Here is a 15805-nt window from a genome sequence, read left to right as displayed (position 1 = left end):
CTCGTTTATCTCACTCTGTGTTCCCAGTTCGTCCCTCTCTCACTCTTTCTGTCTGTCTTTGCCTCTCTCTCTCTCTCTCTCTCTCTCTCTCTCTCTCTCTCTCTCTCTCTCTCTCTCTCTCTCTCTCTCTCTCTCTCTCTCTCTCTCTCTCTCTCTCTCTCTCTCTCTCTCTGTGTATGTATAAAAAAAAAAAAAAAATATATATATATATATATATATATATATATATATATATATATATATATATATATATATATATATATTCAAGTTGGAGCTAAAAGTAGGAAGTTTTATAATGAAATGTGTGATATTAAGCCCAAAAGCATAGTGTTAAGAGTCTTGGTGTTAAAATTTCTTCGTCAAACCTCAAATTTTCCCAGCAGTGCATTGACGAAGGGAATGAAGGAAACAAATTTTGTCTTTTTCCATAACAGAAATTTCTCATTCGCAATATAGAGATAAAATACTACAACAAGACAAAAGTTTAATCAGACTACTTGAAGTATAGTTTTGGTCTCACAATGCGAAGGACAGTGAAGTTGTTCAACGTAGGGCAACACGAACGATCTCTTCCTTACGCAACAACCCTCACGAGGAAAGGCTGTCATGTTTTAACATGTTTTCTCCTAGAGAAACGTCGCCAGCGAGGAAAACTGAACGAATGTTTCAAAATTCCTCAAGGTTTTGCGAATGTTCCTGAATCCAAATTGCAGCGTCATGGCGGTCCTTTGATGTCATTTCATTTATAGGTTTAGGACAGACCACCTTGTACGGACCATAAGGTTGTGTGGTCTCTCTCTCTCTCTCTCTCTCTCTCTCTCTCTCTCTCTCTCTCTCTCTCTCTCTCTCTCTCTCTCTCTCTCTCTCTCTCTCTCTCTCTCTCTCTCTCTCTCTCTCTCTCTCTCTCTCTCTCTCTCTCTCTCTCTCTCTCTCTCTCTCTCTCTCTCTCTCTCTCTCTCTCTCTCTCTCTCTCTCTCTCTCTCTCTCTCTCTCTCTCTCTCTCATATCTTATCGATATGGTCTACTAGGCAGTGTAGGCACTGGTACGGCGGTGGTGTCTTACGTCCTCCCTGTGCTCTTTAAGCCTTTTCTCCAGGCCCCTGCTTGTCTCACAAAGTAACTGCAGACACACCCGCTGCAGGGTATTCGGTACACTACACTGTTATGTAGCCCGCGTGGCGTAAGGCTTTCCTCAGAGGTTGCACCAAGTCTGAATCAGGGACAATCGAGTACTTCCCCGGTGTATTTTCCATAATTGCCCTTGCTCGCACTTGTAACTCAACATGGAGACCTTTGCGGTATCCCAGCCTTTTTTTTTTTTTTTTTTTATGAGTGTCGTCGATGTGGCGGATTTCTTCACTCACATATTCCTCGCTACATATACGGAGTGTGTGTCACGCTGCACCTCGTGCGGGGAGGGCACTGGTTGGTGGTCGTGAGTCTGACGTGTAGTCAGACCGTTGGGGATTACACATAAGAATGATGTTAGAGGAACATGACAAATATTAAGGGGAAGCTGAAAGAGTAGAACCAGAGGAAGGAGGAAGAGAGAGAGACGGGGAGAGAGTGAGAGTGGAGGAAAAGTGAAGGAATATTTGTGACGTGGATATTGCTTCAGGTAACAAGCACTCACACTTATGGTCCATTGCAGACTTACCTGTTGTGACAAGCACTACTACGCCAGGTACATTAACGTTACCTGTGTCCGATGAAGGTAGACGTTACCGAGCCCCTCTGGGTGCCACAAACGACCTTATCATTAAGTAGGATACACCTAAAATGTTTGAATTGAAAATTCAATTTTCACGAAACTAGAGAAGTGAAACAGAAAAAACGCTATCATAACGAAATTCATAGTCGTGAACGTGCAGTGATAATCTTGGCTGAATGTTTTAACCGTTCAACACTTTCCAGCCGTGTACACCTTTGTTATGTACCCTGGCAGGTGAGAGTGGATATTTTCTTACCTGCTTATGCCTCACTCTCTTTCATTTTCCGGTGCTTATACCTTTTATACCTTTATTATGCACATTGTACCTCAGTACGTGTGCAGTAGGTATCCTCACCTTTTTTGTGTGTTTACAGGTAAGGTTCGGAAGGAGACATGTGTGGCAAAATTAGCGTGTTTAGGGGAGTCTAGCCTCAAGCAGCGGCGGTGCCAGGCAGCGCCCTGCGCCACTCCGCCAGATGGAGAAGGCAAGCAGGACCTTCGCGCTGCTGACCTTCGTGAGCCTCGTGTTTATCTTCATTATGCTCACGAGTCTGGAGCTTGAATACACACGCCAGACTCAACTACACCCGAGAAGGACACAGCTTGAGGCCCACGACAACGACGGCGAGGGTGAGGGTGGCCAGGACGAGGAAGAGGAGGAGGAGGAGGAGGAGTACGCCAGCGAAGAAAACGAAGACGAGGACGATGACAACAATGACAGTGTGTGTCGGGACGTGTTTGAGATCCGGAAGACCTCACCAAACATGACCGAGTGGATGACCAACGCGGTGAAGGTCATCAGGGCCAAGAAGAGGAAGAGGCGCTTTATTCCCAGTCTCTTCTACGAGGTGGTGGGCCAGGAGTCCCCTGCCATGACAGCCAGAGTCAACGACAGCTCCGGCCACCTGGGATCCAACCTCACCGTAGCCAAGGTATGCGTCCCCGTTGTGCTGTTGTTAGCACGCTGAGCTACGAATCCGAGGGTTCGGGTTCGAATCCCAACCTGGGCAGTCGGTGTGCAGTCCACCCAGCTGTTCATTTTCCATATCGGGGTGGTCGATAAATAAGTACTTGGGAAAGATAAATTGGTAACACGTATATCACGCTTGTCCCGGGCTAATTTTCACCCACCACAATCTCAAGAGCCAAAGAGACGGAGATGAGAACCGAGGCCACGCGTAGCTATAGTATATATCTTCAACATAACCTAATCTGTAGTAAAGTAGGAAATGGAAGCAACAAGTGTGATAGGGTATTCTGTCATGGCAACCAAGGCAAATGACAGCTCCAATCCACCCTCACCATAGCCAAGCTCGAGATAGGATCGAGGACTACGAGAATGGGATCAAAGAATGTGGATGTAAATTAGAGGATACGTATCAAGTAAATGACACCTCTGGCTGCGTGGCACCCAGCCTCACTATAGCCACGGTAAGAATGGAATCTATATGGGCCAGATTTTGACCCTCTTTCGGCTACTCTTATCAGATATTTTCATGAGCTGCACCAGCGAGCTCTATGTGACTGCCCGAAGATGCAGACAGACTCCCAAGACCTTGAACCACGGGGATCCCTTTGACGACGCTAAAGTAACTGCCTCCCGTCTCGAGGTTCGGGTTCCGACCCCGGGAGGAATTTTTGGAAATATTCTCACTAATGGATCTTTTTTTTTTTTTTACAGCACAGAGAGCAACTCAAGGGCAACAAAAAGAAGGTGTAAAAAAATATAAAAAAAAAGCCCGCTAACTGTTGCTCTTATATAGTGATAAGTATAGAGTAGCCAAAAGAGAGGTCAATTTCGGGTGGAGAGGTGTCTTGATACACTCTTCTTGAAAGAGGTCAAGTCATAGGCAGGAGGAAATACAGACGAAGGAAGACTGCTCCAGAGTTTACCAGTGAAGGGGATGAAAGAATGGAGATGCTGGTTAACTCTTGCATAAGGGGTTTGGACAGTATAGGGATGAGCATGAGTAGAAAGTCGTGTGCAGCGGGGCCGCGGAAGGGGGAGAGGCATGCAGTTAGCAAGTTCAGAAGAGCAGTCAACATGAAAATATCGATAGAAGATAGAAAGAGATGCAACATGGCGGCGGAATTTAAGAGGTAGAAGGCTGTCAGTAAGAGGAGGAGAGCTGATGAGACGCAGAGCCTTAGACTCCACTCTGTCCAGAAGAGCTGTGTGAGTGGAGCCCCCCCACACGTGAGATGCATACTCCATACTCGTAAGGTTCGTGATACTGAGATGTCGTCTGTAATGATTTATCCACATCTTCGGGCTATCCCACTTTGCGCTGCCTCCTTTACTATACTAATAAGACAAGCAAGGAATATGCAAATGGGGTGAAGGAATGTGATGAATGAATTTGGATCCAGCCACAGTCTAATGATAAAAGAATACACAGTCGTTCCACGCGCAAGACGATGACGTCACGCGATTCCTCTCTGTGATCCTAGACATTCAATTCCAGGCTCCTGGGTTGAGTGATGAACATATGCCTCCCTAAAACTCCCCATATCTCCTTTCCTAATTAATGTATTATCATTCTCTTTGCAGAATTATATGCCTCATAATATTCTTAAGAAAAAGTATTGGAATATTAAATATGATTTGATTGGTATTTTCCGTGATAGTTACGATTTTGTAACATATTTCACTTAACGCGTAAGTGAAATATTATGCAGTCATAAATAATGCGCAAAATACTGATCAGATAATGTTTCTTATTTCAATATTTTTTTATCTTAGGAATATTATGAAAAAGCTAAATCTGCAAAGAAAATGAGAATATATTGATTAGGAGCGGAGATTGGGAGTGTCATGGAGATTGGTTGAGATTTGGCGGGGCGCATTTGAGGGCGGCGCCCCCAGCCACCAGGGGGCTCCACAAAGTTGTTTCTATATCCGGTTTGGTTTACAATGGTTTAATGTATATGTGTGCCAAATATGACATTTGTTTCCAAAAGTGCACAAATAAGGGTTTTTCGGAGATAAGGAACTAGACTACTGGACCCTCGGGCGCCCACGTTCCCGCAGCCGCCGCGTGCTCGCCTGTTAACACACCGGGTGGGATTGGTACAGGCGACTCCTGCCCTTGTGGAAGGTCTGCATCGCGCTGCCTCGACGCAGCACAGGCAGGCCCAGCAGCACTTCCTCGTATCTATAGTGACCCTCGAGGCTTTTGGAAAGTACACTAAAGGGGGGGTGGACCTCCACTTGTCCCCCGAGCGTGACCACCACCTCGTCCAGCAGTGTCACCTTCATCTTCCTCGTTCCAATGTGCATATGGACGTTTATCATCTCGCTGCCCTCCTCGCCGGTCAGCAGACCCAGCTCCTCGGCCCGCGAGATGAAGATCAAATTATCGCTACAGTCTAAGTCGAGTACGATGATGCAGCGGCGGCCGTACACGCTGCCAAACATCTTGCTGCTGGGACCGACGTCCAGACACACCTGCCGGCCAGGAGGGCGTCGTAGCTGGAAGGGCTTGGCGCGGGTCACCAGCACCAACCACAGTGTGTTGGTCCGCAGGCTCTTCCCCGTGGCGATCTGCTTACTCTTGTCGTAATCTGGGGCCACTTTCATCTTTTTATTGGAGGGTGCCTCGTCACTGACGTCGTCAGAGGCCCTCTGTCTCTTTCTGCCGGGGGCCTGCTTCTTACTCCTGTCGTATTCTGAGTCCATCTTACTCTTATACATGGCGGCTCCTTTGCCACGGCCGTTGTCAGGGGGCCTCTGCCTCTTCTTGCTCTCGGCCTTCACTCGGTCGGCACACGAGCCGATGTCGCAGTCAGAGGGTTTCTTCTTCTTCACGCCTACAGGTGTTAGCGGCCAAACATGTTGTCTACTGTTGTTCAGAGATATAACGTGAGAGTTAGGCACATGCCCTCAGTTCACGAAACAGTGAGATTGGTGTTGGCGCTGCAGGCACTCGAGCTTAGAGTTGGCGAGGCAAGTCACCGAAAGTCCTTAATACGGATCCAACCTCCCGTATGTGTGTGTGTGTGTGTGTGTGTGTGTGTGTGTGTGTGTAATTCACCACGGCATGATCACGTGTTGGACTCGTAATCGCCAGCAGGTACCCTCCCGACATGAGCAAGTGCTCTTTATCGTCGATCCATGGGTACTGCCAGGACCTCAAACACCACACCCCCCATCCCCTTTGCTCAAGGGGGGGCAGTGCCCACTCCTAGTAAATGGAAAGAATCCGGCCTGAGCGGGCTCAAACAACCGCCCCGTCAGACCGTGAAGCCTGGCAGCGCAGCGCTCTAACCAGTTGTGCCACGGAGGGTGTGTGTGTGTGTGTGTGTGTGTGTGTGTGTGTGTGTGTGTGTGTGTCGAGTGATAAACAGTGTTCCATACTATAGTGGTTAGCACGCTCAGCTCACAACCTAGAGAGCCCAAGCTCATTTCCTTGGCGTAGAGACAGATCATCAGCGTCCTTACATCAGGGCCCCTGTCCATCCAGCCGTGCACACCTACCCACCGGGTATCAGCCGGGGCTGAGCCCCGACCCGCGGCACCGCCAGAGGTAAAAATCTAAGGTCCAGAACACATGCCCTTTTAGCTCAGTCTAGGAAGATACAAATAGGTGAAACACACATACACGAACACACACACACACACACACACACACACACACACACTTTTCTCCTATCTGTGCAGGAATGGCGTCTGGACCTGGCCGGGGGTTACCTGCCGCACCTGTCTTGCCACCTGAGGAAGTTCGACGCCCCGGAGGTGGACAGGTGTGTGCGGGCGCGCGGGCGGGCAGGCAAAACTACCAAGGTCACTTACGTCGGGGACTCCAGGATCAGACTGCATGTTGAGCTCCTTATTGACCTCCTGCGTGACCTCCGACCCAAGATTACGACCTACAAGGTGAGCAGCAGCAGCAGTAGTGGTAGTAGTAGAAGTAGCAGTAGTAGTAGTAAATGTTTAGTAAAGTTTGTAATATTAAATAAAGATGGTTGTCGGCCACAGTCATTGGCGGGGTGGGGCCAGTGAATTGCTTTGTGAAAGGATATGAGAGAATATACCGCTCACAACGCAACTCTAATAGATGGAGGCCCGTTTTTTCGTAGTAGTAGTAGTAGTAGGAGGAGGAGGAGGAGGAGGAGTAATGGTAGTAGAAGTTGTAGTAGAAGTAGTAGTAGTAGTAATAGTAGTAGTAGTAGTAGTAGTAGTAGTAGTAGTAGTAGTAGTAGTAGTAGTAGTAGTAGTGGTAGTAGCAGTAGTAGTAGTAGTAGTAGTAGTAGTAGTAGTAGTGGTAGTAGTAGTAGTAGTTATGTAAAATTCTAGTAGTAGTAGTTGTTGCAGTAGTAGTAGTAGTAGTTAGTAGTAGTATAGTAGTAGTAGTAGCAGTAGTAGTAGTTGTGGTGATAGTGGTAGTGGTAGTGGTAGTGGTAGTGGTGGTGGTGGTAGTACCAGCAGTGTATTGGCAGAGGACGCTATTTTGCTCCAAATTTGATATTGCAACATGTTCGAGTGTTTTAATGACAAACCAAACTTTTCATCATACAGAAACACAATATGACATTTTTAAACTAATATGATATGATAGGATAGGATAGGATAGGCGAGGGGGGGACTAATGGGGGGTCATCTAACATAAAATACAACCAGGCAGCTGAGTAATAATTCTAGGGGAGTAACACAGGGCGGGCTAAGGGTCTTCTCTACTAACTGTATAGGAGCCTCAGGAGTAAGATAGACATACTGAGGAGAGAAGCTTGCCAAAAAAAAATCGACATAATACTGATCATTGAGACATGGATAGACACTGCAAATAGAAATTCCAGGTCAAAATTTCAAATAACGGATTACCAGATGTAGCAGAAACATAGAAAGGGAAGAAGAGGCGGTAGAGTTGCACTGTATGTTAAAGACACGCTTAAATGTTCCACTACAAATTCAGTCAATAACATCAATTCGGAGTTAGTGCGGGTGGTCGTTCACAAAAGGGAAAGAAAAACTGACTCCTGGGGTTCTATACAGGCCACCTAACCTTAGCAGGCAGGACACGGGCATATTACTACAAGATATTGGCACGGCGAGCAGGAATAAAAGTGTCTGCGCAAGTGTCTTCAATTATAGGAATATAAACTGGGAAGGCCCAGTGGGTGACCTGGAAGCCGAGGAGTTTCTTAAAGTTATACAAGACAATTTCCTTAAGCAGGTAGTTACTGAGCCTACCAGAGAAGAGATAACCTTTTAGACTTAGTCCTAACTAAAGATGGGAATATTCTAAGTGAGCTGAAGGTGGGGTGAGAGCTAGGAAATAGTGACCACAGAGAGGTTGGCTTTAACTTGGATTGGGCGGTAACCCACGATCCTAATCTAGTGTTGGTGCCAGATTTTAAAAGAGCAAATTACTAAGTTAATTAGGGAAATTTAGGGTTTCATGAGGGCCAGAACCGTGGATTGGAGAGCCAGGAGAACCAGATAGAATTAACCTACAATAATTTAGTTAGAGTAGTAATAGAGGGGCAGGGACAGTATATACCTCAGCGAACACTTAGAAAGGAAAACAATGATCCTAAGTAGATGACCCGTAAGCTAACACATGGGATAGGTTTCAAGAAGGGAATTTATAAGCAAATAAAGAATGGTGAAACGCACCTCAGGGGGAGGTATGTTGAACTATCCAAAGTGGTAAAGAAAACACCCGGGTAGCAAAAAGGAACTATGAGATTAGAGTAGCAAAAGAGGCGAAGAGTATTCCCAAGGGCTTCTTGAAGATGTATAGAACAAAAACAAGGGAGAAAATTGGACCGCTGAAAGCAAACACAGGCGAGTTCGTGGAAAATTGCAAATATATGATTACAATGTTGAACGGCTACTTCCTGTCAGTCTTCACACAAGAGGATCGAACGACCATTCCGGAGAGAGTTCAAATTGAGGGATATAATCATCACCAGGCAGGTAGTCCAGGATGAGATAGATAAGTTAAAGAAAAGTAAATGGCCAGATCCTGACGAAATATTTCCACGACTTCTGAAGGAATGCTATATACGCTGTCGCCCACTAGCCGATATTTTTAAGACGTCAATAAATTCTGGTTATGTACCAAGCCTATGGAAAGTAGCTAATGTGACGCCGAATTTAAAAAAGGGGGACATGGGGAATGTAGACTGTGGTAACCCGCATGTTACACTGGCCCTGTGTCGGGTAAATGGGTACTCTCCCACCACAGGCTCAAAGGGCCAGCGGGAAGATGAGCACCGCCGCCAGGGACGCGCAGCTGTAACCTGTACCCCCAACGTTACCTTACCTTACCTTACCCCAGAAAATATATCCTCACTCTCATAGTAACCATTGAATACTGCTGTTTTATTGGTAGGCTCCGTAAACGAGAAGGGGGTGTTTATATTATTATTTATTAATTAAATTTTTCTTATTTACATATTTCACTTATGTCATTTTTCCATTACTTTGCAGGGCGAGGAGGTATCCGTTGAAGACTTTCTGGGCGGGGAAAGACGGTCACAGTGGAAGAAATACAAGCAAAAGTTCCGTGTGGAGGTCCGGAGCGAGGGTGGAAGAGATGACATCGGAGGAGGAGGTGGAGGAGATGGACTTCATACAACCTTCGTATGGGCCCCGTTAATACAGCGTTCAGAGGTCCCCGTGGATTTCAAGGACCATGGATACCATGTGGGCGCGAGGGAGTTCCTGGAGAGTCTGAGCGATGCCCCTCAAGAAGACCTCCCCGACCTGCTGATCATAGGTGTGTGTGTGTGTGTGTGTGTGTGTGTGTGTGTGTGTGTGTGTGTGTGTGTGTGTGCATTCAGCCCCATATGACCATTGCATTAATTTCACCACACCTATTCCTCCTTCTCCTCCTCCTCCTTAAGCTGGGTGGGAAGGCCCCAAGGTGGGTGGGAAGGCCCTCACGACGGCAGACTGCGAAATTATCCAGAGAGACCTGGACCAGATCACTCTTTGATCAGAAAAATGGCAGATGTCCTTCAACACTACCAAGTGTAAAGTAATGAATATCGGATCCAGAAACAGCAACCACACATACCACATGGGTGGCGAACCACTACAGTTAGTGCAAGAGGAAAGAGACCTCGGGGTCACCATCAGCAGTGACTTGAAACAAACAAAACACTGCAAGTCTGCCTGTAAGAAAGCCAATACTATGCTCGGGTTCATAGCGAGGAACTTCGAATACAAGACGCCGGGAGTTATGCTATCCTGTTTAATTCGCTGGTAAGGCCCCACCTGGAGTACACCGTGCAATTCTGGTCTCCAAACTACAGGAAAGACATTGAATTACTTGAGAGAGTACAGCGACGCGCTACGAAGATGATACCATCACTGAGGACGAAATCTTACGAAGAGCGACTCGAACGACTCAACCTCTTCACGTTGGAAAAGAGACGACTGCGGGGAGACATGATACAAGTCTTTAAGTACCTGAACAAGCTCAGTAATGTTGCTCACTCCAAACTCTTCACGCTACAAACTAACCCGAGGACAAGAAACAATGGAAAAACAATTCATGCAAACCGATGCAATACCGACATCGGCAGGAGTTATTTCTCGAATAGAGTTGTTCGCCACTGGAACAGCCTTCCTGCAGTTGTTAGCGCAGAGACAATGAACTCCTTCAAGAAACGCATTGATCGACACTTTGCTGCATCGGGAGTGAACTGAATGTATCCGAGATAAGGTACACAAGTGCTTTAATCCTTCCCGTCAGCCACTCCCGTGGCTGACGGATTGATTAAATCACTGAAAGCAAGCAGCCTTGTAACGAGCCAACAGGCTTTCTGCTGCCTGCTCGTCCATGTTTCCTCCTCCTCCTCCTCCTCCTCCTCCTCCTCCTCCTCCTCCTCCAGCAGTACCACCACCGCCAACACACTTACAGACCCTCCCTTCATTGCCGCAGAAACGGGGGTCTGGCATCTAGCAGTTTTTGACCGCCGTCCAGTAGTCATGATCTTGGATAAGGCCGCCATGGGAGTCATTGCAAGGCTGCGGCGCGTCCTGGCCCGCCTGGCAGCACGCACCGCCGTGGTCTGGGCACTCCCCGACCCACTCAAGGAATACATGAGCCACGCTTTTGGTGAGTGTTGCATGAATCTGGTGTGTTAATCACTACTGCTGAAAGGTACTTATGAAGAAATGAATGAACTAACTAGAAGCAGCTTGGATGCGGAACCACACCAGCCGCGCGTGTGCCTGTTGCCCCAACCTCTCTCCACCCCACCCGTCACACACACACACACACACACTCGTGTCTCATCGAACTTTTCCCTACCCCCCCTCAACCTCACCCTCCACCCACCCCACACCCACCCACCCTTCATCCCTCATCCCCTCCCCATTTCCTCCACCCCCTACCCATTCCTCTCTCTCTCTCTCTCTCTCTCTCTCTCTCTCTCTCTCTCTCTCTCTCTCTCTCTCTCTCGAACAGGGCGGATGGGACACTTCACCCACCAGACCAACAGGATGCTGGAGTGGCTCAGCAACGCGCAGACGTCCCTGCAGCCGCCGGGCGTCATCGTGTGGGACTCCTTCCTGCCCGTGGCTCACCGCGCTGCCGGGGACTGCCTCAACATTGTCCTGGAGGGGGTGGACCTGGAGCGCCTGCCACAGTACTCACACTTCCCGCCCCTCACCGCCTGGCAGTGCTCGGATCGAGTCCACCTTGGTTATGAGGCGGTGAGCGTGGCTGTTCAGATGATGCTGAACCACGTCTGTAACCCTTACCTCCCCCCTGCTGGCCACTGCTGCAGTGGTGGTGATGGTGGTAGATGACTCGTTGTTGGAGGAGATCTGGTAAGATATTTCACCTAGTGGAGGCACCTGCAGTTATAACACAATTCATGAATTGAGAAATGTACGAGCATGTTATGTAATACTTGTCTATAATTAATAATGGCATTTTGTAATATACCTAAATATGAAATGAAACAAAGCATAAACAAATATTTATATTTTATACAAAAGAGAATATGCATGCAGGAGCTGGGGCATTGTCCCAATTTTTACTTGAGCTGTGTAGTGCCGCTGAGCATAAAAATTTACACTAACCCGCATCACTCCTGTCTTGACCTTAAGACATCATTATATGCGTTGCTGTGTGGGACTCAGGGGCTGGGGAGGTTAAAGTACTGGGGTCAAGATGACGGGAAAGCTTCAGCGGGGAGAGAGTTCAGGACTACTGTGAGAGTTAGGGATGTATAACTTGTGACCCTATCCCTAAATGTGTCCAGAATGGGGCTCCATACTTTACATAGCTTTAGGCTGCCATAGAGTCAGGGCACGTAGTCCTTCTCTCTTAGCTACCATCCAAGGCTAATTCAAATACTTGGACTGACGTTCCTGCAGCTTTGGGCTGCTCTCTCATCCATGAGGGGCAGCCAACCAGAAGAGTAAGAATGCTGAGAGAGCCTGCCACTGCAACGTCATGCAGCCACAGAGTGAGTGATGGACAGCGTCTCTGGCAAAACCTCATTCTTGCTGACATGAAGGGAAGAGACGGTGATGTGTGAGTACAGGCACCCAACGTAACACACATGGCTAACCTGAAATGCCCCGACTACCCAGCAAGCCAGTGATCGTTATATCATCTGGCATCTTAGGGGAAAAAATGCTGCCTCACTCCTCCTCCTCCTCCCACATCCCGCAATGAAACGTAGAGGCCACGTGACGATGACACTTCCCTCGCCCTACTGATTACTGAACCGAACTCCCTCTCTCGCTCCCTCTCTCCCTTCCTCCAGCCTCAAACTCCCTCTCTCGCTCCCTCTCTCCCTTCCTCCAGCCTCAAACTCCCTCTCTCGCTCCCTCTCTCCCTTCCTCCAGCCTCAAACTCCCTCTCTCGCTCCCTCTCTCCCTTCCTCCAGCCTCAAACTCCCTCTCTCGCTCCCTCTCTCCCTTCCTTCAGCCTCAAACTCCCTCTCTCGCTCCCTCTCTCCCTTCCTCCAGCCTCAAACTCCCTCTCTCGCTCCCTCTCTCCCTTCCTCCAGCCCCAAACTCCCTCCCTCGTTCGCTCCCTCCCTTCCTCCAGCCTTAAACTCACTCATCTCGATGATGCGGTTCGGTTCTGGTCACCCTACCATAGAATGGATATCAAAATGTTAGAATCGGTGCAAAGGAGAATGATTAAAATGATCCAAGGGTTACGAAACTTGCCGTACGAGGAAAGACTCAAACAGTTAAACTTGCATTCTCTAGAAAGGCGAAGGGTGCGAGGAGACATGATCGAAGTTTATAAATGGATGAAGGGCTTTAATAAGGGAGATATTCGTAAGGTTTTGTTGGTAAGAGAACCGGGTAGGACACGAAGTAATGGGTTTAAACTGGATAAATTCAGATTCAACAGGGACATGGGCAAAAATTGGTTTACTAACAGAGTGGTGGATGAGTGGAACAGGCTGAGGAGTCATGTGGTGAGTGCCAATACAATTGTCACATTCAAAAATAGATTAGATAAATTCATGGATAGTGATATTAGGTGGGGTTAGGTTCAAAGGAGCTGCCGTTTACAGGCCTACCGACCTCTTGCAGACTCCTACGTTCTTATGTTCTTATGTTCCTCGTTCCCTCCCTCCCTTCCTCCAGCCTCAAACTCACTCCCTCGTTCCCTCCCTCCCTCCCTCCCTCCCTCCCTCCCTCCAGCCTCAAACTCCCTCCTTCCCTCCCTCCAGTCTCAGACTCCCTCCCTCCCTTCCTCCAGCCTCAAACTCCCTCCCTCTTTCACTCCATCCCTCCAACCTCAAACTCCCTCCCTCGCTCCCTCCCTTATTCCCTACCTCCAGCCTCAAAATCCCTCCCTCCAGCTCTCCCTGTCTCCCGGGCCTCTTCCATCTCTTTTCCTCTCCCTTTGCACGTCCATTTATGCTCACCTTATTCCTTCCCTCCTCTTTCTGTGTGTTCATTCCTACCTCCTCCTCTCCCTACCTCTCACTTTCCTTCATTCCCTTCTTTTCTTTTAACTTCTTCAGTAGAGATTCGACAAAAACTAACAGAAATACAACTATCTGATGATTGCAACGTAGAGGAAGCCTGGCTAAACTTAAAAAATCATTTACTCACTCAGCAGAACACGTTTATCTCATTTTGCGAGAAGCGAAGTAACACTAATAAAAGTCCGCCTTGGTTTAAAAGCGAAATAAAACATTCTGTTAAGGAGAGAAATTTGGCTTACAGGCTAAAAAAAGAACAAAACACACCGTAGAATACTAGACTTTATCATGAAGTCAGGCGGCGCGTCAAAAGATTAGTAAGTCAGGCAAAGCGCAGATATGAAGTAAACATTGCAGCCAACTGTAAAAATAATCCGAAATATTTCTCCTTTTATATAAACAACAGTCTTCCCACCACTACCACCAACACCAGCGACGACAACAGTACTAACGTAAATCTCGAGCATGCATTGCCTAGCTTTGTAATAACTACCGATGAAGTCCTCAAAGCTCTCCAATCCTTTAAAAACAAATAAAAGTCCCAGACCTGACAAAGTAGATGCTGCCACTATAAACACCTGCCTGCGCCAATATGGGCTTGGGCCGAGTACCATCCAGGCCCCTCAAGCAAGCCTACCGGCGCCATAGGCGTAAGACGTAAAAAAAAAAATAATAATAAATTAAAGAAACAAAGAGCGAAATACTGGTAATTACAGGCCTATTAGTCTAACTTCAGTTTTTTTTTTTTTTTTGTGTGTGTGTTTTTTTTTTACCGCTAAGGAGATAGTTCAAGGGCGTAAAGAAAAATATTAAAAAAAAAAGCCCGCTACTTACTGCTCCTGAATAGAGGTCAAAGGAGTGTCCAAAGAGAGAGGTCAATTTCGGGAGGAGAGGTGTCCTGATACCCTCCTCTTGAAAGAGTTCAAGTCGTAGGCAGGAGGAAATACAGATGAAGGAAGATTGTTCCAGAGTTTACCAGCGTAAGGGATGAAAGAGTGAAGATGCTGGTTGACTCTTGCATAAGGGGTTTGGACAGTATAGGGATGAGCATGAGTAGAAAGTCGTGTGCAGCGGGGCCGCGGGAGGGGGGGAGGCATGCAGTTAGCAAGTTCAGAAGAGCAGTCAGCATGAAAATATCGATAGAAAATAGAAAGAGAGGCAACATGGCGGCGAAATTTAAGAGGTAGAAGACTATCAGTATGAGGAGGAGAGCTGATGAGACGAAGAGCCTTTGACTCCACTCACTCGGCGGTGACTGAAAAATCCCAGGTGGTAGCGTGGGGATTCGAACCGACGTTGTCCATGGCGCGGTGAATGTGAGCCCAGCACGCTAACCACTCAGCCACGGCCTACCCAATCTTGATTTCCAGAAAGCGTTTGATAGAGTTTCACATCATAAATTACTTTATAAATTAAAGCATCTAGGTATTGACGGTCAAGTACACCAATAGATCGCAAATTGGTTGAGCAACAGACATTAAAGAGTGGTGATCGACGGATTTAACTCAGAGTGGTCGCCGGTTACTAGTGGCGTCCCTCAGGGCTCGGTTCTTGGCCCAGTGCTCTTCATTATTTACATCAACAATGTGGATGTCGGACTCAATAATCGCATTAGTAAATTTGCAGACGACACAAAGATTGGTAACTCGGTTCTCACTGACAAAGACAAACAAAGCCTCCAAGAGGATTTGCATAAAACTTCAGCTTAGTCTGACAGATGGGAGATGCCCTTTAACGTAGACAAGTGCCAGGTCCTTCAAGTTGGAACAAGAAATAAGAAGTTCGATTACGAAATGCGCGGCGTCAAACTCAAAAGCGTTCAATGCGTCAAGGACCTCGGTGTCAAAATCGCGTCAGACCTCAAATTCTCACATCAATGCATCGATGCAGCAAATAAAGCGAACAGAATGCCGGGCTTCATTAAAAGAAACTTTTTATTAAAAAAGAAAGAAGTAATACTTCCGCTCTACAATAGTTTAGTCAGACCCCACTTGGAACATGCGGTACAGTTTTGGTCTCCCCACCATGCAAAGGACATTGCAAAATTAAAAGGTGTTCAACGTCGGGCAACAAAAATTATCCCTTCCTTGCGCAACAAACCCTACGACGAGAGGCTTTCTACCCTTAACATATTCGCTCTTGAGAAACGTCGCCTCCGAGGAAAACTGATCGAAT

General features: G+C 47.3%; 1 protein-coding gene across 1 annotated transcript in view; it reads left to right on the top strand.

The window, feature by feature from the left end:
• The window catches only part of LOC127006835 (uncharacterized), a 98260-nt gene that overhangs the window by 74945 nt on the left and 7510 nt on the right, over positions 1-15805 (top strand). The window contains exon 3 of the mRNA XM_050877189.1: positions 2086-2643. Coding sequence (XP_050733146.1) covers positions 2188-2643 — 456 coding nt within the window. The 5' untranslated portion in view covers positions 2086-2187. The remainder of the gene's footprint in view (positions 1-2085; positions 2644-15805) is intronic.

This window comes from Eriocheir sinensis, chromosome 33 (genome assembly GCF_024679095.1).
Source record: "Eriocheir sinensis breed Jianghai 21 chromosome 33, ASM2467909v1, whole genome shotgun sequence".
NCBI lineage: Eukaryota > Metazoa > Arthropoda > Malacostraca > Decapoda > Varunidae > Eriocheir > Eriocheir sinensis.
This window is presented reverse-complemented; position numbering and strand designations above follow the sequence as displayed.